Source organism: Erinaceus europaeus, chromosome 1 (genome assembly GCF_950295315.1).
Source record: "Erinaceus europaeus chromosome 1, mEriEur2.1, whole genome shotgun sequence".
Lineage (NCBI taxonomy): Eukaryota > Metazoa > Chordata > Mammalia > Eulipotyphla > Erinaceidae > Erinaceus > Erinaceus europaeus.
In genome coordinates, this window is record NC_080162.1 from 10,954,705 (window position 1) to 10,982,550 (window position 27,846).

Consider the following 27,846-nt stretch of genomic DNA (forward strand, 5'->3'; position numbering starts at 1 on the left):
TTCACCTACCTGGGATGATTTTTTTCCAGGGGTGTAGGGGAGAAGTCACAGCATCTGAAGTCTCCTTCAATGTGATGGGAGCCATGCTTAAACATGGCAAAACAATAGACTATCTGAGTGAGCTATTTGGCTGACTCAGTCACAAGCCAGTTTATTTTCCCTGGGATTTTCTATTTTCTCCCAATATAACCATGTTTCACTTACTTTTGTGTTATTATTATTTTAATGAGAGAATGTCTCTTAAGTTTTATTTTATTTGTTTTTAATCTGTAAGCCCAATCAACATCTTGTATAAATGCTACAGTTTATCAAGTGACCAAGGACAGATCCTCTTATGGGAGTAGAGACTTCATTCCCAGAATAATTGAGGGCAAACTCCTCCAGTCCATAATTCAAAGATTTGCTGTGGGATGTTTTTGTGCTCTAAAAGAGAGAGGGATTATGTTTTTATCTGTGACTACAGAAGCCTGTATTATTCAGTGAAAGACTTTCTACATCTAGTCCTTTAAACATCTAGCAAGCATTTTAAATGTTGGAGTCAGAAAGGGCCTTAGGATTGGTTTGAAAAAAACTTGTGTTAGAAGTATTAATTCAGAGATAGTTTTGGGAGGAGTGATCAAGGTCAACAACAGAGATGAGTGAAAACCCTGTATTTCTGACTTTGAATGCTATTTCCATTTTACCAGACAGTTTCTGTGTAGTGGAAAGAGTAGAGATAGGATAGGTTGGGAGACAAAGGAGACTCCTGCCTGCTCGAGGGAACCCCTCCTGTACCATGCACAAAGTTAAACAATACAGAACTCACTTGGGAGTCAGGTGGTAGTGCAGCAGGGTAAGCGCATGTGATGCAAAGTGCAAGGACTGTCTTAAGGATCCCCGGTTCCCCACCTGCAGGGGAGGGGGGGGGTCACTTCACAATTGGTGAAGCAGGTCTGCAGGTGTCTTTCTCTCTTCCTCTCTGTCTGTTCCTCTTCTCTCTATTTCTTCTCTGTCCTATGCAACAATAACAATAATGACCACAAAAATAAAACAACAAGGGCAACAAAAGGGAATAAATATTTAAAAAATATAAAACTCACTTGCTAGTCAATCAGAGGGTCTCAAAGCATTGTTAGACAATGCATTTTCATAGCTTTATTTTATTTATCATTATTTTCCATTTACTCTATATTGATAGGTCAGAGAAAAATTGAGAGAGGGAGAGAGATGGAGAGGGAGGGAGAGATATAATGCAGCCCTGCTTCAACTGGCATGAAGCTTTTCCTCTGCAGGTGGTAACAAGGGGCTTAAACCTGCACCCTTGCACAAAGTAATGTGTGTGCTCAAGTTTCTGTATCTGTACTTTTAAAAATATTCCTCATTCATTCTGCCTATAAAGAAGAAGAGAGAGAGAAGGAGAGAGACAGAGACCAGAGACAGAGACAGAGAAAGAACATGTGACAATTCAGAGCTCCAGCTCCAGAGAGCAAGAAGGCAGACCTTGCCTTTGGCATTACTAAGAGTCTCTGGGTACACATGATATCTTACTCTGCCTTTTGTTCACTTTTCTTCTTGTTTTTTTTTTAAGGAGAATTCTTTAATAACACTTTGCTTCTATGAAAAATATTTAAATAATAAACAGCCATGTAACATACACACAAAAATAACATTTTCTCTCCTCTCTCTCTCTCTCTCTCTCTCACACACACACACACACACACACACACACACACACACACACCAAAAGATGAAAAGATTTATCCCCTATGGAAAAAATGATTTGTCGGGCTAGCAGTGTGAGAGAGATGACCCAGAAACCTAGCTCATGGCAGCAAGGCTGCTCAAATCTTTATTCATCTGAGCACCCAAGAATCAGGCAGTAACACAGCAGATTAAGCCAAGTGGCACAAATTGTAAGGGCCTGCATCTGCCTCCCAGTCGCACCCTCCTTGAGGCCAGAAAAGGGAAAAGCCAAGTTAGAAAGGGAAGTGGCTTGACAATACCATACATGGTTAGGAAAGGGGCGGATAAAGGTAAAAGGGAGCTGGGAAAGGTAGGGACTTTCTTAGTAACTGTTGCTAGGGGTTAAACTGGTAGCATTAATAATACCCTGCAGGGAAATAGGGAGGAAACATTAAGTCATTTGTTAGACAAAGCTGAACATTGGTATGTAGATAATAAGGGAGCAGGCCACTATATCAAGGAATGCAGGGTGAGGCAGAGGAGCCGACTTAATGTTTTAAGGAATGCCTAGCCACTGGAGGCAGAAAAATGCAGTTTCTGGAGACAGCGAGTGGCTGACAGGGAAGTGAACACTGGGACCTGTATTTTCTCCCCAGTTCTACCTTAATAAGAGGGAATCTGACAGGGAGATTCATTTCCTCAGTTCGCCATTTTTCAAGGGGAAAAGCCTCACCACCACACTCAACCTGGTTCTCACAGTATTCCCAGCAATTATTGTCAACAAACTTTCTCTTTCCATAAAGCAACGAAGCATTTGCTTCCATCAGAAGTGTCACAAATAGAGTCACTACCATCAGACGCCATTAGTCTTGTTAATACTACAGTCTTTAATTCTCTCTAACTAGGGGCTTCCAGATAAAGAGATTAATGAACTCCAAATTATAAATGTTGCCCCCCAACTGAATTCGTAGTAACACAATGCTATAGAATAGCTCCTATTTATACAGACAAGGTCTTTAAAGACATTAACCGTTTTAAGCTGTCATATAGTTCAATACAACAGTTGAAACACAAGTGAGTTAATCACTCTCAAAAGGAAACGTACTCAGCTGAGTAAGAAATCCCCAACTTCATTAATATTTTCTTACATTCATAAATTCCCCTTGGTCATATGTAAAGGTTTATTGGATTGGCACTGACATGCGCTATAAAAAAATCAATCACGCTTGTTCATTTTCATCAAGTAGCTGCTGCAAACAGATTGATGGCTCTTGTCTTGGTTCTACTACAAGACGGGGGGGGGGGGGAGTCTTAAACGAATCACAGCAGTGAGTGTCAAGATAGAAAATGGTACGGTTGTGTTAAATGATTAGTAAATTTCTTTTTTTTTGTAATTTTATTTATTTATCTTCCCTTTTATTGCCCTTGTTGTCTTTTTTTTTTATTGTTGTTGTAGTTGATGTTGTCGTTGTTGGATAGGACAGAGAGAAATGGAGAGACATGGGGAAGACAGAGAGGAGGAGAGAAAGACAGACACCTGCAGATCTGCTTCACCGCCTGTGAAGCGACTCCCCTGCAGGTGGGGAGCCAGGGGCTCAAACCGGGATCCTCATGCCGGTCCTTGCGCTTAGCGCCACCTGCGCTTAACCCGCTGCGCTACTGCCCAGCTCCCGATTAGTAAATTTCTAACTGAACAGAAGTCTATAATTTAACTTCCTTGAACATTACAGGAACATTACATCTACTGTGTTCTGAAAAGCTTCAGGTATCAAAGCTAGCACAGAGTACTATGTAGTATCTCTACAAAGATGTGCTGAAAACCTGAACGAAAATGTAAACAATCTATCCTAGAAAGGGAGTGAAAATTCACCTTTAGCCCTCACCTTATTAGGGCTTAGCTTCAGACAGCTTGAGTCCCTAGGATGAGCAGTTGCTAAAGTAGAAAAGGATTGAAAGAGGCATCATAAATCAAATGTCCACAGAATAGATCAAGGGGGAAAAATTGTCTATCAAGCAGGGAAATCAATGTTGCCTTGTTGGGGTGGGTTATAACATGTTCAGACTTCTGGAAAGAATGTCAAAAAATCTGTAAAACCTTTTAATTTCAAAATAATGGCTAAAAATGTTTTTAAAACACTGTAGAAATAAGATATATATATATATATATCCCCACATTAAGTGCACCTGCAGGACACATAATTCAAGACCTCCAAAGTAGGACAATGTCCTACCAAAGTATCTCATACTGGGACAAGGGGAATGGGCTGGGGAAATAGCATGATGTCTAGGCAGAAAACTGGCATGCCTGAGGTTCTGAGGACCCAGGTTCCATCCACAGCACCACTGTAAGCCAGAGCTGAGCAGTACTATCTATCTATATATCTCATTCAAACAAACAAAACAAAACTGGGACAAAGAAGCATGGGAAATGGCAGGTAGAGTACAATCAAAGAAGACCTTGGGGGCTGAAATGATGCCTTTTTGAGGAAATTCGGCGAACGTGGAGGTTAGTAGAGGTTAGGAAAGCGTATCTAAACTTTTTATAGGGTTAAAAGTAGCACACATGATTGTAAGAAACACTTCAGAGGTTTTTCCCAGAAAAGTAAACATATGTACGAGGCAGAACAATGTCACCCCAAGGAATCCATGTGCTTATTATTAGCTGTTCTCCCCCAGTTCTTTATAACAAAATTAATTCTGCTGACCTGTGTAGTAAATTAAGGAACCTGAGGTGGGGGTAAAGGGGGGCATTACTGGTGATTTTATGAGATACCCAATCTAATCAAGGGACTCCTTCAAATCAGAAAGTTGTCCCTGACTGTGGACAGTAGGTAATGTACAGAAGTATGCTTTTGTATGCCTGAAAAATGGAGCATGAAGTCACAGGTCAAGGAATTCAAGCAGTTTCTAGAAACTGGAAAGAACGAGGAAGGGAAGGAGCTGAATCACCCTAGAGCTTTGAGGAAGGAATGTAGACCTGCTGACATCTTGGTTTAGCCTTGTTACAGAGCCATACATAAATAATAGCACTGCTTTGGTCATCTGTTATAATAATAACAGCTATTATAGTACTATAGCTAATTGCTTTGGTCATCTGTTATAATAATAACAGCTATTATAATACAGATACACTCTTTCTTTGAAAAGAAAATACATTCACAGATGTTGGGAACATGTGTGAGGCTGATAGAGCTTAGGGAGAACCACCCCCATCTTTGGATGGAGGTGTGAGAAGATAATCTCTTGGTGAGTCTCTCTCAACCGAGGTGAGCATAAGGGGGGAAACTCAGACTTGGTTCTTTCCTTCTTGACTCTCAGGCCCACAGATACCCCAGTACTTCTCCCCATTAACTGCAGGCCACATGGCTGCAGATTCACTTATTCAAAGTCACCTTCTGATCACAGAAGAACACACCTTATCACACACTTCATCACACACCTCAGAGCCCAGACAAGAGAAATGCCAAACTATATGGCCTTTTGATATCCATCTTCTCTCTGTCTCACCCTACGGGTTTAACCCCTATGCTTCTCTCAAATACCTTTGGATAATTAAGTTGCTTGTGTTATGGAAAATAACTGTCTTGTATCTCATCAATTCTTGTCATACCAACCCCCTACCTTAGGGGCATGCTGACTGTTAAGAAACCTGTAATTTCTGTCATATTGCAACAATAATTACCTCCATTGCTTTTCTATTTAACTCATGTCCACTTTGCCAATAAACGGACTCTAGGATTCTGGGACTCTAAGGACTCAGATTCTAGATTCACGCTGAGTCCCCTGGTGTCTTTTACTTTGTGTCACCCCTGTCGTGAGCGAGAAAGAACCAGCCCGTTACCTTTCCCCTGGAGGACACCCTGCCGGAGAAGGAGAGAGACACCCCGAAACACAGACCCCCATGAAGTTCATCTACAGAAACAATTAAATGTTTCTTTTGTTAGTCCTGGAACCTCACCTTACTAGAGAGTCCTTCCCCACTAGGGAAAGATAGAAACAGTCTAGGGATATGGATTCACCTGCCAATGCCCATGTCCCATGAAGAAGCAATTACAAAAGCCAGACCTCCCACCTTCTGCACCCCAAAAAGAACTCTGGTCCATACTTCCAGAGTATGGAACGGGGAATCTTTCAGTGGGGAGTGGGGCAGGACACAGAACTCTGGTGATGAGAACTGCCTTATTATCTTACAATCTTGTTAACCATTATTCTATCACTAATAAAAATTTTAAAGTAAAGAAAAAGATAACAATACAGAAGACATGACACACTCTTAGAACTAAAGGTATGAAATCATTCCCCCTGCTCACTCTGTGTCGGCTTTCTAGGGGGGTTATCTCCAGGAGAAAGGTAACGGACCGGTTCTTTCTTGCTTGTGCAAGGGATGACACGAAGTAAAGACACCGGGGACACCTGCAGCATGTTCAGATCTCAGGTCTCAGGTCTCGTTTATTAGTAGGTGGGCAAAGTTTAAATAGAAAACCAAACAAATAACATTATTCAAATATGTCAGAAATTACAGGTCCCTTTAAGGTCAGCTTGCCCCTATGGTAGGGGGCTGGTATGACAAGAATTGATGCAGATACATAAAGGTCAAGATAATTAGTCTCCTGATGCAGGCATTTAATCACCCAAAGGCGTTTGAGGGGAGGAGAGGGGTTGAACCAGTTAAGGCAAGATAGAGAGAAGATAAGCAAGGTTTGATGCAAACTGAGGACATCAAAGGGCACTGCTAGGAGTGTGTGATAAGGTGTGTTCTCCTCTGTGAACTTTGAGTAAGTGAATCTTAAAGTAGGCGGCCATGTGGCCTGCAGTTAATGGAGGGAAGTACTGAGTTCTCTGTGGGCTTGAGAGACTAACAAGGCAAGCTTAGTCTGGGAGACTTTTTCCCTCTTGGCTCACCTCTATGATGAGAGAGACTTACAAGCAGGGTGTCTATCCAGACCTCCATCCAAGGATGGGAGAGTTCCCCTATGCTCTACCAAGCTATCACATAGTACCACAACTCTGTAACAATCAACTCCAAAATTTCTCTTCTATGGGATGGATTCAATCTCTGAAGATGAACTACTTCAAGTCTGACTCAAATTACATTTGGTCTCTTGACAACCTGCTGCAGAAAGAGCTTCCTTTCCTCACTGGAAATGCCCATCATGTTAGCAGCATTTTCTGCCATATCAACACAAAGATGGCACTTCACACCTGGTGCGACTGAGCCTGGCTTCATCTCTCAGTTTGAACCAGATGAACGCTAGCATTCCCTGTTACTGCATCACACCTCTATCAAGATTTCCTGAGCCCATTGTGCCTGAAACTGGCCATACGCTAAGGACTGTAAGCCACCTGATTCAAAGTTATTTTAGTCTCAGGCCTCATATTACCAGCTCATCAAATTTCATAATCCATGCAATATTTTCAGAAGACTTTTTTTTCCCCGTAAGTTGTAGTAGGATACTGCTGAGAGAGTCCACCATGCTTGTGACAAATGACTTTGCGATCCAAAGGTTACCAGTTCAACCTAAATAATGACTAATAGTACCAGACATAACTCATCTAATGCCAATCCCAATCTATAACTTAATCACAGACCTGTGCTGACTAGCACTGGCATATGGAGTATACTGAAATACTGTTAGCTAGAAAGCTAACTCCTGTGGTCAGACATCATGAAAAGGGCTAGGGAAATAGCTCTGTTTAACTGTGTGCTGCTTTGTTCCAGCCTGGTTCCCACCACTCAGAAGGAAGTTTTAGTGTTGTAGTCTCTTCCACACACTCTCGCTTCTATCCCTCTCTTCATTATAGGGAGAGAAAGAGGGGAGGAGAGAGAGTAAAGAAAAATTTTAAAATAAGTATGAAGGGAGTTGGGCGGTAGTGCAGCGGGTTAAGCGCACGTGGTTGCTGGGAAATTGTGCCAATGCAGTCACATCTGCCATGTTGTCCCCTCACGCTACTGCTAGTTCCCGCAAGAGTTGGGACATTCTCGGAGTGCCTGTTCAGCCATGTTGTGCCCTCAGGGCATTGTCTATATCCCAGTGATATCTGGAGTGCTTTGGTCACTCCTCCCCCCTCCCATTCTCACAAGAGTTATTATCCTATCCTGGAGTGCTATGGTTACTCCTCCCCCTTCCCATTCTCGTGAGAGCTGCTCCTATAAAAGCCCTTCTTCTTCCTCACCTCGCTCTCTTGCCAGCGCTTCACTCCGGTGTTCAGACGCAGGAAAGGTTACTGCGTGAGGCGGCCATTTTCGCTACGTCCAAGTGGCCCAACCCGCCTCTCTAGCACCCAACTCTGAGGTGCCAGCGCAAATAAAGATTTGTGTTTCCTCTTCGCTCCGGACCCCCTCCTCTCTCTCTTCTCCACAGCCCAAGCACAACAACACGTGGTGCAAAGTGCAAGGACTGGTTAGGATCCCGGTTCGAGCCCCCGGTTCTCCACCTGCAGGGGAGTCGCTTCCCAGGCGGTGAAGCAGGTCTGCAGGCGTCTCTCTGTCTCTCTTCCTCTCTATCTTCCCCTTCTCTCAATTCCTCTGTCTCTATCCAGTAACAAATAAATAAATAAATCTTTTAAAAAAATTTTAAAAAGAAGTATGAAGACTACAAGAGGAAAAAATATATTTAAAGTTGTACGGAAGTTTATAAAGAACAACAGAACAGACCTGTTGTTGCAGAGAGAAGTGGACAATCTATTTAGAGAACAAGTCCGACCTCAGAAAGGTTGCCTAGTGGGCGACCTTGTATTTTGTTCCTTTTCCTGACATGCAGAAGAGGTCTAGAATTGCCAAGTTTCAAACAAATATTGGTGTGTATGGGCATTTAACTTTGTTTCTGCTCAAAAGTGACATAGTTATGTGAGAATCTATACAAAGCTGAAACCCCTACCCACCCCACCCCAACTTGTAAAAATTTCTGTCCTAGTGTTCTCATTGGGATGGTTTTATATACTCTTGTGTTCTTCATTAGTCCTCTGTGAATCATACCCATGACAGAATTCTATTCAATCCCTGTCTTTTCCTCTAAAAACAGTTTTATTATCAACTATCTTCCCCTCTACAGATGTGATATAAAGTATCTTTATTTTACCAAACAGCCAGCATCTTTGAGAAGGTTAATTACTAATACCTATCAGAGCTACTATGGGATATTTACCCCGAAGTACATTTCATATACATATGATTTTGTTTTGTTCTGCTTACTTTGTTTTCCTTTTTTTAAAAAAAAAAAAACAGCTATTTTACAATATACGTAAGAATATTGCTTGGGAGTCGGGCAGTAGCGCAGCGGGTTAAGCACCAGTGGTGTAAAGCCGCAAGGACCGGCATAAGAATCCCGGTTCGAGCCCCCAGCTCCCCACCTGCAGGGGCATCGCTTCACAGGTGGTGAAGCAGGTCTGCAGATGTCTCTCTTTCTCTTCCCCTCTCTGTCTTCCCCTCCTCTCTCCATTTCTCTCTGTCCTATCCAACAAGGATGGCATCAATAACAACAACAATAACTACAACAATAAAACAACAAGGGCAACAAAAGGGAATAAATAAAACGTCAGATGTGACTTCCATCTCGGGAAAGAACTTAGATCTTTGCTCCACTCAAACAATGCGGGGGTGGACGGGGGGGAGTAGAAACATGGTCTCATTGTAAACTGGTGATGAATGGACAATTCTCAGTTTTAAAAAATACATTATAGAGCTGGCAAAATGGCTCACTTGGGGGGTCAGGCGGTAGCGCAACGGGTTAAGCGCATGTGGCACAAAGCATAAGGACCAGCGTAAGGATCCCGGTTCGAGCCCCCGGCTCCCCACCTGCAGGAGAGTCGCTTCACAGGCGGTGAAGCAGGTCTGTAGATGTCTCTCTTTCTCTCCCCCTCTCTGTCCTATCCAACAAGGATGGCACCAATAACAACAATAACTACAATAATAAAACAACAAGGGCAACAAAAGGGAATAAATAAATAAATAAATAAATAAATATTAAAAAAAAAAGAATATTGCTACCATTACTGTGGCTGAGAGTGACCAAGTGACTGCAGTGGTCACCAACTTGGTGCTGTGCTTTAAGTGGTTCTAGTTAGCCTAAAACAACTTTATTAGAATAAGATATGAAATACATAGCAGAAGGCCCTAATACACAGAGAAGTGACAAAGTTAAATGTGACTTGAACTGAGGTCATACAGGAGTATAAAGTGGCAGACAGAACTCATGCAGAGGGTGGGAAGTGGAGTCCATGAATCCCACCTGTATAGCTAAATTCACTTAACTGGATAGATAAGCTCACTTATTTTTGTAGAGCCCTCCAAGCTTCTGGGGGGACGGGCATGCCTATAATTCTGAATTCAGTATGTTGGATGTATTTTCTCTTGGTTATTTTTAAACATCGAAATGGCATTAACAATTTAAAAAATCCATTTGAAGTTTTCCATTAAAATGTGTATTTTTATATTTAAAATATGTATTTTCTTTCTACACATGAGAGACAATTTCATAGGAAACAGAAAGAGAAATCGGAGCACCATGCCAGTACATACAACGACCAAGACCAAACCAAGTCCAGTTCACTCTGCTGAATGGGCCATTTCCCTGACTATAAAACATGTATTTTTAAACATATTTTATTAATTACATAAGAATTTTACAGGGAGAGGGAAGAGGGAGAGGAAGAGGAGAGAGGGAGAGGGGAGAGGGGAGAGGGGAGAGGGGAGAGGGAGAGAGAAATAAGTAAATCAGAGCACCATTCTGATACACACACCACTGAGGAGCCAATCGGGAACCTCAGACATGGTTGTATGATGTCCTATTGGTTGAGCTACTTCCAAGCCAAGCCTATTTACATGTGCTGAGCGCGGAGGCCCTCACACATGTGATTAAGTCAACTGGGAGTCACTTCCTCATGCAGATAGAGAAGCAGAGGGCTGGGGAGAGAGATACTACAGGCCTGTCCTGGAACCTCCAGGTAGAACTGAGGCTCAAAGTATGGCCCTAGATTCGGCAGGGTATATACAGCCTACCTAGTGAGCTCCCTTTAGCCCAAAATATATATGATTTAATAGTGATTTTAACTGTGACAGTAATAATTGATTGCCTGAAGGGTAACACTGATAACAGTTTATTACTTTAAATATGTCTTTCAATTATTTTTCTTACTGATTATCGCTGCTACACGCTATATAAATTGCAGAAATATTTTAAAACATGATTACAGACTACAGCTAATCTCTGGAGTTGTTGATGCATTTAGACTGTGCAGCTTTAAAAAAAAAACAAACAACTTTTCTAAAGGTCATTCTAGAAGCACAGCATTCCCCGTCTGACTGCGGGCTATGATTACATTGCACACAGGATCGCACCGCAACAGCTGACACAACGAGTATTTGGATTCTTTCTCCGGTTTATTTCCAGAAGAAACTTTCCATTGACAGCTGCCATGCTAGGCTCCCCGTCAGAATGTCAGGCCAACCCCAGGAGACAGCTTCTACCCACATCCTTGCCTGGGACCCAGGGCTGACTCCTGCAGGTCCAGCAATGCAGAGAGGTCAGCACTGAGGCTGCGTCAGGACTTAACAAAGTCACTTGAATGAGCACACACTCCACACCTACTAAGCCATCACCAGACAGATGTAGCTTCAGAATTTGTTTTTTTTTCCCCCTTGTGCAGCCTCAGACAAGTGCCCCACTGTGTCTCAGTCCCAGGCTCCGCTTCCAGAAGATGGAGCTAGGAGTACTCAGTTTATGAGCAAAAAGTGGAGACTAATGATATAACATGTGAAAAACAACTGGTATGATGTTCACTGCTAATTACCATAATAATAATTCTCTCTCCCTCTCTCTCTCTGCCTCCAGGGTTTATAGCAGGGGCTGGGTGCCAGTATGAATCCACTACTCCTGGAGGCCATCTTTTTTTCTGTTTTTTTGGACAGGACAGAGAGAAATTGAGAGAGATGGGGAAGATAGAGAGAGAAAGGGAAATAGACACCTGCAGACCTGTGTCACCACTTGTGAATGACCCACGTGCAGATGAGGACTGGGGGCCTCAAACTCTGGTTCTTGTACTTTTTTTTAATTGTTGTAGTTATGATTGTTGTTATTAATGTCGTCGTTGTTGGATAGGACAGAGAGAAACCGAGAGAGGAGGGGAAGATAGACACCTTCAGACCTGCTTCACCGCCTGTGAAGCGACTCCCCTGCAGGTGGGGAGCCAGGGGCTTGAACCGGGATCCTTACCCGGGTCCTTGTGCTTCGTGCCACTGTGCTTAACCCGCTGCACTACCGCCCGACCCCCAGGTTCTTGTACTGTGTACTATGGGCACTTGACCCAGCGTGCTATGGCCCAGCCACCCAGAACCTAATAATCTCTACCATGGAATGAAAGAAGACAAAAAGAAATCAGCATCTTTCTCCTGTGGCATCCTGTCTCCACTCCCCTCTGAGTCTGAAGGTGAATAGTTTGAACAGGAAATGGGCAATTTAACAATGCTCTTAAACACAAAGGCAGCTTTTCATGTAGCACTTCGACTATAAAGGTCAGCATCAAAAGTCAGAAAGCCTTGAGTCCTCTGATGGGAGGCACACTGGCATTCATGGTGAACGTACTCCAGGCACGGTGAGGCTTTCTACAACACGAGGCTCACCTGGGTTGAAGCCTCACTGTTTCCTGGCACCTGAATGCATGGTTCGGTGGGCTCTCATGAGCCAAGGTTCCTGCTCTTCGATGTTCAGACTGGCTAGGTAGCACATGCTCTGTCCCCTGCAAGGTAAAAACAGTGAAAGAAGATGAGCTGACAGCAGCTATCCGTTCCGTAGTGTTAAGGAAGGGGTGGGGGTAGGATTAGGAAACTTTTTTTTAAGCAGAATCTACAGGCATTAAAAAAAAAAAGGAGTGACTTGAAATTTATCAATCTGAAAGAGAAACAAACTTTAAACTTAAAAGATTTAGCTACGCCATAAAATCTTACAGGTATTGAAATACTTTAGACTAGTACTTAGTTAATAAATGTATGTGAAAATCCAATTTGTAGGCTATAGTATAGCTTCATTTTTTTTGCAGCAGCGGTAAGCTAGGCCCCTCTCCCCCTCCCTATGAATACCTTCCGATAGTAGCAGAAAAATGAGAAACAGAACTGAGAAAAAGGAATCAATTAGCCCTACCAATGTTTTCAATTCCATTTTCTATGCTTCTAGTTTCAAGCATCAAAATAGTCCATATAAAATGTGTGAGCATGACATTAGTGTGTAATGGTTCCTTAGAACTAATAACTGCCCATGAAAACTTCTATAGCAACTCAAACAGTGAAATAACCCATTTCATTCTTCTTCTAGCGTTTGCCCTTCTTCCGTAGCCAGTCAACAGCGTCAGGTTGAAAGCTGTCAGGAGCTGCTTGTTGCTGGCTTTGAAAGTGACTGGGATCCATGTGGATTCAGTCGGCTGGGAAGGATCATCAGTTTCCCCAATGAATGGGTCCTCACGGGATGCACCACGGGAAGGTCGATCCAACCCATTTCATAATCCCAGTGAAAGAACCCTGCAAGCTACTTGCTGGGTGTGTGTGGTCTCAGGGAAGTACATGGTTATCTTGACCTCAGTTTCTCTGTCTCTAAGATGGGGATAGTACTCCAAGTTCTCAAGGTTTCTGAATGGATGTCACCAGAAAGCCCTTGAAAATTTGTCAGCTAGAGGCACTTAATGAATGAAGAAATGTTTTATAAAAACCATCAAATCTCAACATTAATTAAATCCTTGGCAATTTCACTGAAATGAGATCAGCAAAGGCAAAAGCTATTTGATTATTATTATTTATTTATAAAAAGGAAACACTGACAAAACCATAGGATAAAAGGGGGACTACTCCACACAATTCCCACCACCAGAACTCTGTATCCCATCCCCTCCCCTGATAGCTTTCCTATTCTTTATCCCTCTGGGAATATGGACCCAGGGTCATTATGGGATGCAGAAGGTGGAAGGTCTGGCTTCTGTAATTGCTTCCCTGATGAACATGGGCATTGACAGGTTGATCCATACTCCCAGCCTGTCTCTCTCTTTCCCTAGTGGGGCAGGGTTCTGGGGAATCGGAGCTCCAGGACACATTGGGGAGTTGTCTGTCCAAGGAAGTCTGATTGGCATCATGTTAGCATCTGGAACCTGGTAGCTGAAACGAGTTAACATACAAAGCCAAACAAGTTGTTGACTAATTGTGAACCTAAAGGCTGGAGTAGTGAAGATGAAGAGTTGGGGTGGGGGCTTTTTGTGATGAAGTACTTGCTTCATGTTTCTACACTACTATTAACTTAATTTTAAACATCTTATTTAGAAACCTTAATACCTTAAGGCCTAAAGAAATAGCTTTTTAATCTTTCTTTTAAAAAATGTATTATCTTTATTTATTGGATAATGACATCCAAAACTCGAGAGGGAAGGGGGTGGTAGAAAGGGAGAGAGGCAGAGAGACACCTGTAACATTGCTTCACCGCTCACAAAGCTTTCCTCCTGCAGATGGGGACCAGAAGCGTGAACCCAAGTCCTTGCCCATTGTAACCTGTGTCCTCTGTGCTCAGCCTGGTGCACCCCTACCCAGCCCTTCTCTTTTAATCTCTAAAAGTACAAATGAAATCTTTTCATTATATTAAAACTTTACCTTTCAGAAAAAGGCATTGTGTTATTGTTGTTGCACTTGTGTGGACCACAGACCTCACATATGTACAATTTCACTGCTCTGGTCATATTTTGAGAGAGAGAGAAAGAGAGAGACAGAGAGAGAGAGAGAAAGAGAGAGGAGAGATATCCCAGCTTCAGAGTCTCATCGATTAGCACTGCACCTCACTGTGCTACCAGGGCTCACACCTGGGTCAGGTATCGTAATGCAGGCATCCTGCCCTGTGAGCTACAATCACAGACCTTTTTGAGAATAATTTTCAAATAACATTTTATCCTTTGACACAGAATTAAACACAAGAGGTTTTGAAGGGTTAGCAGTCACGCACCCTTGAACTGCCAAGGATTTTACAATTTAGTTTGCAATTAATAAGAGGAAGTGAAGAAAGCACTAACTTAATCCGCTCCAACTAGAGGTCTTGAAGTATTTCTGGAGAATTTTTCACTGAAGTGGGTGGATCAGGAGAGGTTGGGGGGCAGCTGACAAGTCCCTGATTCAAATGAAGAAGAAAAAGCACTGTCAGCTAAATGTGAAACTTTAAGATGGTGGTCCGGGAGGTGACGCAGTGAATAAAGCATTGTACTCTCAAGCATGAGGTCCTGAGTTCAATCCCCAGCAGCACATGTGCCAGAGTGATGTCTGGCTCTTTCTCTCTCCTCCTATATAAATAAATAAATAAATAAATAAATAAATAAATAAATAAATAAATAAATCTTTTTTTTAAAAAAAGAAAAGAAACTTTAAGATGGTAATGTCGACTTGGGGAGGAATAGCTAAGAAGTTCAGTATAACTCATCCTGAATACTAACCAACAGAAAAGATTTGGGTGCAAAATGCATGTGTAACTGTAATGGCAGATGTTGTCCTGCCCAATGGCAAGAAGTGAGATCATGTTTCAGAAGTGCTGATCTCCAGACCCACCCTAATTAAAACCCAGGCTCAGCCTTGCTCAGGAAACGCCTCCTGTTTACTTTCTCCCATAGCTGCTGAGAACTTGGAAAATGTTGTTCACAAGAAAAGGAATAGATTTTCATTTAGTTACTTCCTTTTCCTAGCTCTTCACTTAAAAAACCTTGTGTACCAGTCACCTCAGCAAAGTCTTGAAATCCCAAACAGTAAGATGCAGGATGTAAAATGGTAGCTTCCATAAGTACTATGCTGATAGTTATCCTTCAAAGTTTTACTTATTTCATTAAGCATGATCACAGTTTCATCCATTTTGTTACAAGTAATACAATCTTGTTTTGGATTGCAGAATAGTATTTTATTAAAAAAAATAATATATATTTTGTTGTGACCCCAAAGGGAGTTTGGGACAATTAGCATACAAATAATGTCAGCCTGAGATGGGGACACACAAGGGAATGTATAAAAGCTCTCTTTGGAGGCTGCTGCTTCTCCTGGTCAGAGGCATCTCTGAGGAGTCTGTTCCAAGTATCACCATGGCTACTGCTCCTGGGAACTGAGCACCTGTGACTGCTTGCTGCTAAACTCTAAGACTCCCCTACCCACAGCCATGAACAACCTCCACCTCAGCTGATAATTGTTTATCTTATGGGACTGAACTTCTGATAAGTATTCAAAGACTTTATGGACCTACTGTACTCTTAACTCCTGATGATAAGTGCTTATTTTTTGTATCTAAAATATATGTCCTATACTTTAGTACTGCCCTAACAAACCTCTCTTTTGCTTTACCTTAAATGGAGCCGCTTATTTGCACCACCTAGATAAATATTTGCCTTTTACCCATTTCACCCCAATAAAGCCTCTGTTTGTTCTCAGCTCCCCACTGTGTGCTGGTCTGCTTCTAATTCTGCTTCTAAGACCCCTTCTGTTTTGATCATCACGTTAGGTTCCCTTGTATTGCTTAACTCTGTGGTCTATTTACATAACCGTTGTCTTGTTTGAGACCTGCATTGGTTTAATCCCCCCTGGTTCGCACTCTTTTTCCACTCCGCCCCCTCTCCTAGTCACAGCCTGTTTTCCACCGTTTAATCCCCACTGGTTCTCACGCTTTTGCCTTCTCCCCACCCCTATCCTACATATTTCCTCTTCTGACCTGACAACCTGACACTTCCACCTCAGGAGACATAAAGGACAGGATTTTCTAATGAAGAGAGATTAGATAGATTGCACTGCATTCTCACTCATCAATAAAGACTGAACTGTGTTCCCAGCTCAGCCATGAGTCCCTCATCGTCTGTCTCCTGCCCGCGAAGCTAGCCCGGCAACTGTGGATCTGCGGATACTTTACTATGTACTACAGCCCGAGCTCCTCTTTAAGTCTCAAGTTACAACATAGCCCAAATCCCCTTTTAAATTTATATATATATAAAATAATTTCTAGTCATCTGCACTTGGTAGTATAAATTGTTTCTATCTTTTCTCCACAGTAAATAGTGCAGCTAAGAACACTGGGATGCATATTCCTTTGAATTAGTGTGTTCATGCCCAGGAGTGGAATTACTGGCTATATGTTGTATGAAACATAGTTGACTACAACACATGTACTAGCAATAAAAAATTGATATCCAAATTGTCTGCTAAACTTTGTGAGAACTATGGTGGTTATGGGGCACAGAATTTCAGTAGAAAGTATGGTGACTTACACCACGTGTAGGTATGAAATTATACACCTGAAATCTTAATCCTACAATTTTTGTATGACACTGTCAAATCACTAATAAAAATAAAATTTTAAAATAAGTAATATGCTGACAGTAATCATATATTTAAACTTAGGATATATAGAAAAGTTAAGACAGTGACCATCCTAGTTATCCCTACAGTAGAGGTTTAGCTAGAAACATGGGGACAAGGACTTACCCCTTTGTTGAGCTCACTTCTTGGTTCCAGCTGAACACCAACACCTGTCCAGTGACAAGAGTAACCAAGAAGCTAAGGAAAGCCCTTATGGTAGACAGTGTCTTTCAGAGTGAGTGAAGATGAATACTTTCTACACAGCCCTTCCCCTAAAGTTGACAATATCTGGCCAAGAAGTATAAAAACTATATTTAAGGGGCAGGGTGACAGTGTACCTGGTAATACACACTTGTAATAGTAAACAAAGACCTGGGTTCAAGCCCTGGTCCCCATCTGCAGGAGGAAAGCTTCATGAGTGGTGAAGCAGCGCTTTAGGTATTTCTCCTTCCTTCTCTCTCTATCCTTTGCTCTTGATTTCTCTGTCTCTATCGAATAAATAAACAAATAAAATATTTAAATATATATTTAAAGATGTTTATCCAACCAAATAAACTTCATAACATCATTGTTCAGGGTCAGTTATAACACTTAGTTCAAAAGTTTGAGAAAAATTAAAGCAAGTTGTTTTGTCTGAAATTATTGAGATGCTTTTATTTGTTTATTTATTTTAATTATTTCTGTTTATTGAGATCTTTGCTGTTTATAAATATGAGCCTGTATTACTATAATCTTCCCTGTTAGAACAACTTTTGCTGCATCTAACAGGGTCTAGTAATTGGTCTCTTCATTTTCTTGTTCTCCCAGTAATTTTTAAGTTCTCTTTTGATTTCTTCAGTGATCCAGGTGTTACTCAGAAGCATATTGTTCAGCCTCCATAGTTTAGGTGTATTTTTTTTTCTGCCTGTGGTTATTTAAACTCATAGCCTCCTGGTTAGAAAATATACCTTTTTTTTATTTCAATATTCACATACTTACTAAGGTTTTTATTGTCACTCCTTGAGAATATTCATGTTCATTTGAAAAGAACATATATTCTTTGGGGGGGCAGTGAAAGAATATGAATATTTCTGTTAAGTGCATCTCATCTATGACTTCATTGAGGGACTCTAATCCTTTGTTAATTGTTTGGATTCAGGAACCTAGGTGTATGTTAAGCTTCCTGAACATCTACGGTTTGAACATTTCCTAGATATGGAAGACTTTCTACTATAATTTCTTTAAATATGTTGTCTGATCATCTCTACTTCTCATTTTCTTCAGGGATCCCAATAACTTTCACATTTGACTTTCTGATAGAGTCTGTTACTTCACAGGAAGAAATTCAAAGGGAAGGAGCACAGAGAGGGAGAGTCAGAGAGACACCTGCAACACTGCTTCACCTCTTGTGAAGCTTTCTTCCTGCAGGAGAGAACCAGGTGCTTTTACCTAGATCCTTGAGCATGATAACATGTGCACTTAACCAGGTGTACCACTACCCAGCCCCATGGCTTACTGAGTTTCTTAAGTAATCCCAGTTGTAATTTGGCAAGTTTTCAGATGATTTTTTGATGTTGTTGTTTGTTACTTTAGCTAGTTAATCAACGGAGCAATATAAGACATCTACTATGTGATGACCACACTTGGCCACAATTTTAATTTCTTAAGCTACAGGCTTAAAATTTAAATTAGTTTTTTAACTCATCAGTTTATTGTAAATAACAATGTATTGCATTTGTGAGAGTCTGTTCTTCCCAAGAGTTCTAATTAGTGTACGACTAAGACATTTGATTATTACTATAGTTTGCAAAAGCATTATATATTTAACTTTTAGGACAACCAAAGGAAACTACTATAAACTTACTGCATCATTTATCATCCCCAAGTTCTTTTGAACTTAAACCAACACACAAGTGTGACCATAACTTCAAGCTTTCTTTGAATAACTAGAAATTTTAATGACCTTATTGCCAAAATTAAAATCCATTGGATCACTACACTAATTTAGATATATTCTTAATATATTTTCTACACATCATTACTTATACACAAAAATAAAACACATCATGGAGGAATATGAGTATACATTCAAAGTTCACAAATAGGATTTACTATTTTATTGCTTTCCTTTTAGACGGTATATTACCCAGTTCATGGCTTACAATAGTAATAACATTTTACAAATTCTTATAGAACTTGTAGGGAATAAGCATTCAAATGATGTTATCAAACTTGTTCATTTCACATTTTTTTAGAGAGAGAGAGAGGGAGCCAGAAAGAGAGGGAGTATGTGTGAAAGAGACCATAGCACCAAAGTTTGCTTTAATGCCTGGTCACATACAAGGCGAAACAGTGCAGTATCCAAGTGAGCTACTGGGTTGTTGGAAACATCATATAGTATTTTCTGGTTTTCTACACAAAAAGGTGTCATGTCTTTTCTGACAACCCAATGTTTTGTTGCTCCTCAGTTCCCTTTTAAATTAAATAACATTCACCAAGTGCTTCATCTATATATACTGGACATGGAACTGGGTATGTTTAAATTATTTTTTCATCAGTGAAAACCTGAGGTGAATTTTAGTTTTCAAATCGTTTTTCCCTACTGAGAATAATCAAGTGAAGACCAAAATAATGGTTCATTTAAGTCAGGATTTTTATACAAGAGGTACTGACATAGTGATGGATTTATTCAAGAGAAAATGACCCATGGACTGGGGGAGTGTATGGCTTCCTAAGTGATGGGACAGTATTCCTGAGCATTTTGGGGCAAGGACAAGTTTTATGATGTCATAAAGGAGTCAGCGTTTCCACACAGCACATGACAAGCTAGAAGGTGCAGGATTTCCTTAAAATGGTAGGAAGTCCTATCATCCATAATAACATAAAATAGCTAAAGTTGTGATGTATGCTCGGTTTCCTTGATAAGTTTCTCCCCTATGTGCCAGCTGACAGATACACATTTAGGTTTAGATTTGTGACATTGTCTGAGACATGAGGTAACCTTCATTTTCTGTGTCCTGATATAGGAATTTACTTCATTACTGTGGAAATAGGAAATTTCCTTTACAAATCATCATAAGCACAGTCACATTTAACAAACGGTAACAGCTGAGATGAGTGGCATTGAAGTGTAAAACCAACACAGCATACACAGAATATCAAGAGAGTCACAAGTCATGTGTTTTCTCGGTGTTTCTGTTCCCTACTCCTTTTTCTTTTCTTCTCCTTTGCAGTATGTTGGTAAAGGACACAAGGACTCTGGAGTGAGTGAGATCTCTCAGGAAACGAAGGACTTCCTCTAATGAACTTGCCAACTGTGTGTTGGAGGCAGGTGGTGGTTAGTCAGAGGACCAAAATGCAAGAGTAGCTAATCTGGCTGTTGTGATTACCCAAAAATCTAAGTACCTGGATCAAGGAAGTGTCACATTTCTGCTTCTTTCCTATTGAGTAATTAAGTCTTTTATAAGCCTCCAAGTTTCCGGGCAGAATGTTACCAAACCATGCCACAAATAGAACAAAGCTCTCAAGAAAGCAGAAAGCAAACAGATGTTTGTCATGATCAACTTGATTTACTTCCTAATAGTATTGGTATCTCAAGCTACCAAGAACAGGTCTGCAAAGGTGACCATGATGACCAGTGAATCAACCTGATATCTCTTTTTAAAAATATGTTTAAATACTTATTTATTTATTGGACAGATACAGTAAGAAATTGAGAGGGAAGGGGCTGATAGACAGGGAAAGAGAGACAGAGAGATACCTGCATCCCTGCTTCACCACTTGTGAAGGTTCCTCCTGCAGATGGGGACCGGGGGACTGCCTCTCTCTCTCTCTCTCTCTCTCTCTCTCTCTCCCTCTCTTGCCATTAAGGTTATCACTGGGACTCTGTGCCTGCACAATGAATCTACTATTCCTGGTGGCAATTTTTCCTTTTTTAAAATAATGATAGAGATAGAAACAGGATGAGATAAAGGAACAGAAGAAGAGGCAACTGCAGCCTACTCTACTGCTCCCGAATCTCCTCCCACCCCACAGTGCTCACACACACACGCACACGCACACGCACACGCACACGCACACGCACACGCACATACACACACACACCATAGGTGGGGACCAGAGGCTCATATCTGGTTCCTCTAGATGGTGGACCTTACTGGTTGTATCACTGCCCAGTCCCCCAGCCTGTATTTTTTTGTTAATGAAAATTGGAATCTATTCAAAGAATCCAATTTATACAAAAACTGAATATTTATACAAAGAAACATGCTTAAATGCACTGTTAATGAAGATAAAAGTTTGTAGAAACTGAAGAAATGCTTAGTGGTAGAGCACCAGACTTTCATGTCCAAGGACACAGAAGTCAGGATCATTTCCCAGCACCACCACACACTAGAACTAAGCAATATTTTGGCCATTCTTTCTCCTTTTCTTCTTTCCTTCCTTTTTAAATTTTTAATAGTGATTTAATATTTATTTACAAAATTATAAGATAACAGGAGTATAATTCCACACCTTTCCCACCACCAGAGTTCTGTGTCCCCATTCCCTGCATTGGAAATTGTCCTGGTTCTCCCAAGATCACAGATATGGGTTGGGTGGAGATATATATTTTTTCTCATTTTTTCCCGTAGTCCTACCTTGTCTTACTTTTCTAAGTCACACCTACAACTTTTCAGTATCCTCCCCCACCACCTCCATTCTCTCTGGATCTTGATGGAATTAGATTTCAGAGCCTTCTGGTCACCTTTCCCTAACATTTATCACTCTGGAAATATGGATCAAAACTCTTTGTGGGATACAGAAAGTAGAAGATATGCCTTCTGTAATTGCTTATTTGTTGGACATGGACATTGGAAAGTCAATCCATACCCCCAGCCTATTTCTATCTTTTCCTAGTGGGCAGGGCTCTGGAGAGATGAGGTTTCCAGGACACATAGGTGAGGTCATCTGCTCAGGTGTCAGCCTGATCACTTAAAGTTGTAGAGATCCTCATGTGACTATTATAGAATGGGAGATCTTTACATGCCATACATCAGACAAGAGGCTAATAACCAGAATATATAAAGAGCTTGCCAAACTCCACAACAAGAAAACAAATGAACCCATCTAAAAATGGGAAGAGGACATGGACAGAATATTCAGCACAGAAGAGATCTGAAAGGCTGAGAAACACATGAAAAAATGCCCCAAAGTCACTGATTATCAGAGAAACGCAAAGAAAGACAATAATGAGATACCACTTCACTCCTGTGAGAATGTCACACACCAGAAAATATATCAACAACAAATGGTAGAGAAGATGTGGGGACAGAAGAACTCTTCTTCACCCTCCTATACTGCTGGTGGGAAGGTAAATTGGTCCAACCACTGTGGAAAGCAGTCTGGAGACCTCTAAGAAGGCTAGAAGTGGACCCACTCCATGTCCCTGTAATTCCTCTCCTGGGGATATATCCTACAGAGCCCAACACACCCATCCAAAAAGATTTGTGTATGTATACCCATGTTCATAGCAGCACAATTTGTAAAAGCCAAAACCTGGAAGCAACCCAGGTGTCCAACAACAGATGAGTGGCTGAGCAAGTTGTGGTCTATATACACAATGGAATACTACTCAGCTGTAAAAAATGGTGAATTCACCTTCTTCACATCATGTTGAGTGGAGCTTGAAGGAATCATGTTAAGTGAGATAAGTCAGAAAGAGAAGGATGCATATGGGATGGTCTCACTCATGGACAGAAGTTGAACAACAAGATGAGAAGAGAAAACACTCAGCAGAACCTGGACTGGAGTCGGCGTACTGCACCAAAGTCAAAGCCTCCGGGGTGGGTGGGTGGGGAGGGTTCAGGTGCTGGAACAGGAGGGCAGAGGACCTAGTGGGGGTTGTATTGTTATGTGGAAAACTGAGAAATTTTTTGCAAGTAAAAACTATTGTATTTACTGTCAACTGTAAAATATTAATCTCCCAATAAAGATATAAAATAAATAAAGAAAGAAGAAGAAGAAACTCTCATTCCTCAGGCTCCAAAGTCCCAGGTTCAATCCCCTACACCACCATAAGCCAGAAGTGAGCAGTACTCTGGTAAAAGAAGAAAGAAAGAAAGAAAGAAAGAAAAAAAGAAAGAAAGAAAGAAAGAGAGAAAGAGAGAGAGAGAGAGAGAGAGAGAGAGGAGGGTGAAGAACATAGGGATAATAAGTAGACATAGTACCTCAAGGTATAGATGACAGCCACATGGCTTACATCGTGAAAGAATGAAGAAAAACTTTAGGACAAAGATTGACTTAAAGCACATTAAACAAGGGGGCTGGGCAGTAGCACACATAATACTAAGTGCAAGGATCCCTGTTCAAACCCTGGCTCCCCACCTCAGGGGCAGGGAAGGTCACTTCACAAGCAGTGAAACAGGTCTGCAAGTGTCTCTTTCTCTCTCTCTGTCTTTATCTCCCCCACCCCTCTCAATTTCTCTCTGTCCTATGCTATAAAAAATGGGGAAAAAAATCACCTCCAGGAGAAATGGATTCATAGTACTGCAGCAAACTCCAGCAATAATCCTGGAGGCAAAAATAATTAATGATAATAATAATAAACAAATGAATAGGCTTGTGGTGACTGATTATGGTTGCATGAAAAAGAGGAAGACTTGAAAATCGTGTCAGTCTCTGGACTTGATATAATCATCAATATCTGGGTTGAATAGTATCACTTCTACCCAAGATGGAGAAAGAAAGAGAAATGGTTTTGAGGAAGAGTTGAGGACTAGGGCCCTGGAGGCATCAAGTAGACAAGGATAAACAGACAAGCTGGAATCCCAGATAAAGATCGAGGGTAGGAAGACATGCTTGGGATTGAGCATGAAATTAACTCAGACCACAAGTGGCATAACACCATTCTGCATGTGCACAGAGAGAACATGGAGGGGACTCTTGAGAGACACAAATACTTAAGGGATAAATGATATACTGTGGAATTCAAAATCAAGCTGAAAAAAATATTTTATTATAGACTATACAGACACCATCATGTAGTATATCCGGAGAGGGAGGAAAGAGAGCATATGTCTCTCTGTATTCTTTTTATGGGAGAGATAGTAACGTATCAATATTACCTTATAAATATTAATTTATAACTAATCCACTACTGAAGCGCTTCCTGAGTATGTAGTAACTTCTATCACTCAAAATAAAATCGTTTAATTTAAAAACCACTTGAGAGACAAGACAGGCACGTGGAGAAGAGATATTCTTAAGAAAAACTAAGAAAGGGATGTGGAGAAAAATGTAGAGAGAAAGAGAGTTATTGCCTGACTGTGCTTATATCCCCTGACAGTGCAATGGTAAACGATTTTAACTCCATGTAGGAAGAAACCGGGGTGAAACAGAAAATGCATATTAATATAAGTACACTCAATAACATACTTTCATCTGAAGGCACGAAGCTGTGTTTTAAAATAGGTGCCACTGTTTCCACAGGACACTCAAGTTACATATTTATAAAGGAACACCGTTTTCAGCACAAGAAATCTGAAAATCATGACTGAGTAAGACAACCAAAGCAGTGACTTAGCACCTATACTTCAAGTAACAAGGCTTATGCCTTCCTACTAGAGTTTGGTCACAGTCACAGGGCAGAGGCATGAAGGAAAGGCAAAAAGGACACCTCTGAGGGTTGGGCAGCGGGTTAAGCGCACATGGTGCAAAGTGCAAAGCCCGGCGTGAGGATCCGGATTCGAGCCCCTGGCTCCCCACCTGTAGGGGGGTTGCTTCACAGATGGTGAAGCAGGTCTGCAGGTGTCTATCTTTCTCTCCACCTTTCTGTCTTCCCCTCGTCTCTCCATTTCTCTCTATCCTATCCAACAATAATAACAACAATAATAATGATAATCACAACAATGATACAATACAACAAGGGCAACAAAAGTGGGGTGAAAAGAATGACACCTTTGCCAAGCCTGCCTCCCTTCTCAAGCCTCCCTTCTCAAACACTCACCTTTCAAGTATGTTACAGAAACTGGGGGATGATTTTCAGTTTACAAGGTAACTATAATTTTAAGAATCTGAAGTCTCCACTTCTGTGATTTTCAAATAAATTAAATACCTATGTTTTAAATCATTTTGTTTGAGTTTATATTTAAGGTACTTTAGGATTTATTTATTTAGTAATGAGAAAGATAGGAGGAGAGAGAAAGAACCAGACATCACTCTGGTACATGTGCTGCTGGGAATTGAACCCAGGACCTCATGCTTGAGAATCCAATGCTTTATCCACTGTGCCACCTCCCAGACCACAAGATGCTTTAAATAGTTCTTATTACAGACCCTTACTTGGGAGGGACACCTTTTAAAAAAGAAAAAATTAAATGTAATGTTTTAAGACAAGAATTGATGGGAGGTGACTTGGCTAAAGCAACATAATGGTGTTACATTAGTATAAAATGTCTTTCTTTCTTTCTTCCTTCCTTCCTTTCTTTCTTTCTTTCCTTTTTTGCAAACTTAGTTTACACTGGAGAACTCACCCCCAGCCCATGTTCCACAGAGTCTTTTGATTTGATACAATACACCTTGACCAGTTCACATTTCACTTTGTTCCTTACCATCCTGTCCCCACATATCAAGTCCTCTTTATAAGTGAGATATTTTCAGGAGATGAGAACAGCCTACTAACATGGACTTTCTACTATCTTATTTTCTGAAATTATTAAACTGCTCTAAAGATTTCATTTCACAAGCTCCCTGGTTTATCTTAGTTAGTTTCTCAAGAATGTAGTTATTCTTCTATTCCCAAAGAAATATTGAAATTTTCAAACAAAAATATCCGCAGTTTCTCAGGCACACTTAAAGCTCTAAAACTCAGGGAAAAAAAAAAAAAAAAACCTCACAGTCAGTGAGCAGTTGGGCAACAGTGAGCTTCTGATTCTGATTATTAAAAAAAAAAAAAAAAATCTCTGCATTGTCTATAGACACTTCTTTAAATTTTTACTGAAAAATCTGTTCAGAAAAACCAGGGGCAGATCTAGCTATGGGACTACATCAGCAGATGAAGACAGACCATGAGGAAAACCGTAACAACCAAAAGAATATACAAGACAAGAGTTCCAGCCCTTTGTTAAGCCCATGCTGATCCCCCCCCCGCCATTTTCCCATTTTTCAGATCTTTGTAATGAATGATCTTAGTGAGCACAAGATGCAAAGTGCTTAAGGCGCCTGGACAGTCCCCTCCTTGCAGGCATCCTCTTCTTGTATTTTTGTCTTAGTCAAGTTAGGCGACTAAAGCAATAAAACTACACAGACTGGGTGGTTTCAACAACAGAAACTTATTTCTCACAGTTTTGGAGTCTGAAGATCCAAGACTAAAATAGTAGGTAATTCATATCCTGCTAAGACCCTCTTATGTGCGTGCAGATGGATATCTATTTTCGGTATCTTTACATGGCAGAGAGAAAAAGTAAGTAAGTTCTCTCAACTCTTCTTATGAGAACATTGATTCATCTCCCAAATGTTCCATTGACAAACACTATGACACTTGAAGATTCAATTGGAATATATGAATTTGAATATGAACATGCCATCCATGCCATTGGTGGATGCTCTCAAATCCCATCTCTTCTAATGACTTGAGGTCACATTGGCAGCCCTCTCTCTCTCTAAACTCTCCTCTAATTCTCCATAGTATTTAATTCTATAGAACTTTGTGGTACTTAAAGTAGATGTGTATTTCGTGCATGTTAAAAGTATAAACATCTTGGGAGTCAGGTGGTAGCAGCGCAGCAGGTTAAGCGCACGTGGCAAAAAGGTGTAAGGACCGGCATAAGGATCTGGGTTTGAGCCCCGGCTCCCCACCTGAAGGGGAGTCGCCTCACAGGCAATGAAGCAGGTCTGCAGGTGTATGTCTATCTCTCCCCCTCTCTGTCTTCCCCTCCTCTCTCCATGTCTCTCTGTCCTATCCAACAACAACAATAACAATAATAACTACAACAACAATAAAACAACAAGGGCAACAAATGGAAATAAATAAATATTAAAAAAAATAAATTAAAAGTATAAACATCTCAAAGGAGGATACCTATTTCTTTTTCTTTTTTTTTTCTTTTGTCTCCAGGGTTACGGCTGAGGCTCAGTGCCCACCCTATGAATCCACTGCTCCTGGCAGCTATATTTTTCCTTTTTGTTGTTGTTGTCATTGTTATTGGGTAGGACAGAGAGAAATTGAGATGGGAGGGTGAGGTAAAGAGGGAGAAAGAAAGACACTTGCAGACCTGCTTTATCCCTTGAGAAGTATCCTCACTATAGGTGGGAACCGGGGTTGGAATCTGGATACTTGCATTGGTCCTTGTGCTTCTTAGTATGTGGGTTTAACCAGGTGTGCCACTGCCCAGCCCCCAAGGCTATTACTTATGTGGGCTTAACCAGGTGTGCCACAAGGCTATTTCTTTCATTTCTCTCACTTTCTCAAAATGCTTACATATCATTTGCTGATTCACTGAGTCAGTAGTAACATGTCCACTAAGCACCAGTACGTAATTCTAAAAGATACCAAGTGAATTTGGGCAGCAAAACACACACACTCGCACATGTGTGCATGTACACGTGTGCAAACTCCCACGGCAAAAACTCTCTAAAATTTGTTACTAATTTAAGGGAAATGTGAACTAAATCTTTGGGAAACAGGAACTAGAAAATCTTTATATTGGAATGCCACTTTCTCATAGCTTGTACCTTCATTTCTGTAAATGGAACAAGACTGAATTTGGCCTGGGGAAAGGCTCTGAGCAGCTGCTTTCCTGAATGAAGAAGAAACTGCCAGATACTCACAGCAGCTGGGATTTGTAGTGTGCAAACTTTTCAAACCGCTTTCCATCCGTTAG

The 27,846-nt window shown here is 41.0% G+C and overlaps 1 protein-coding gene across 3 annotated transcripts in view; it reads right to left on the reverse strand.

The window, feature by feature from the left end:
• Nucleotides 1–27,846, reverse strand: part of FAM13C (family with sequence similarity 13 member C) — a 161,017-nt gene that overhangs the window by 97,639 nt on the left and 35,532 nt on the right. For all 3 annotated transcript variants that reach the window (XM_016185685.2, XM_007517389.3, XM_060190209.1), the window contains one exon: nucleotides 12,281–12,396. In XM_016185685.2, the coding sequence (XP_016041171.2) occupies nucleotides 12,281–12,396 (116 nt within the window). The remainder of the gene's footprint in view (nucleotides 1–12,280; nucleotides 12,397–27,846) is intronic.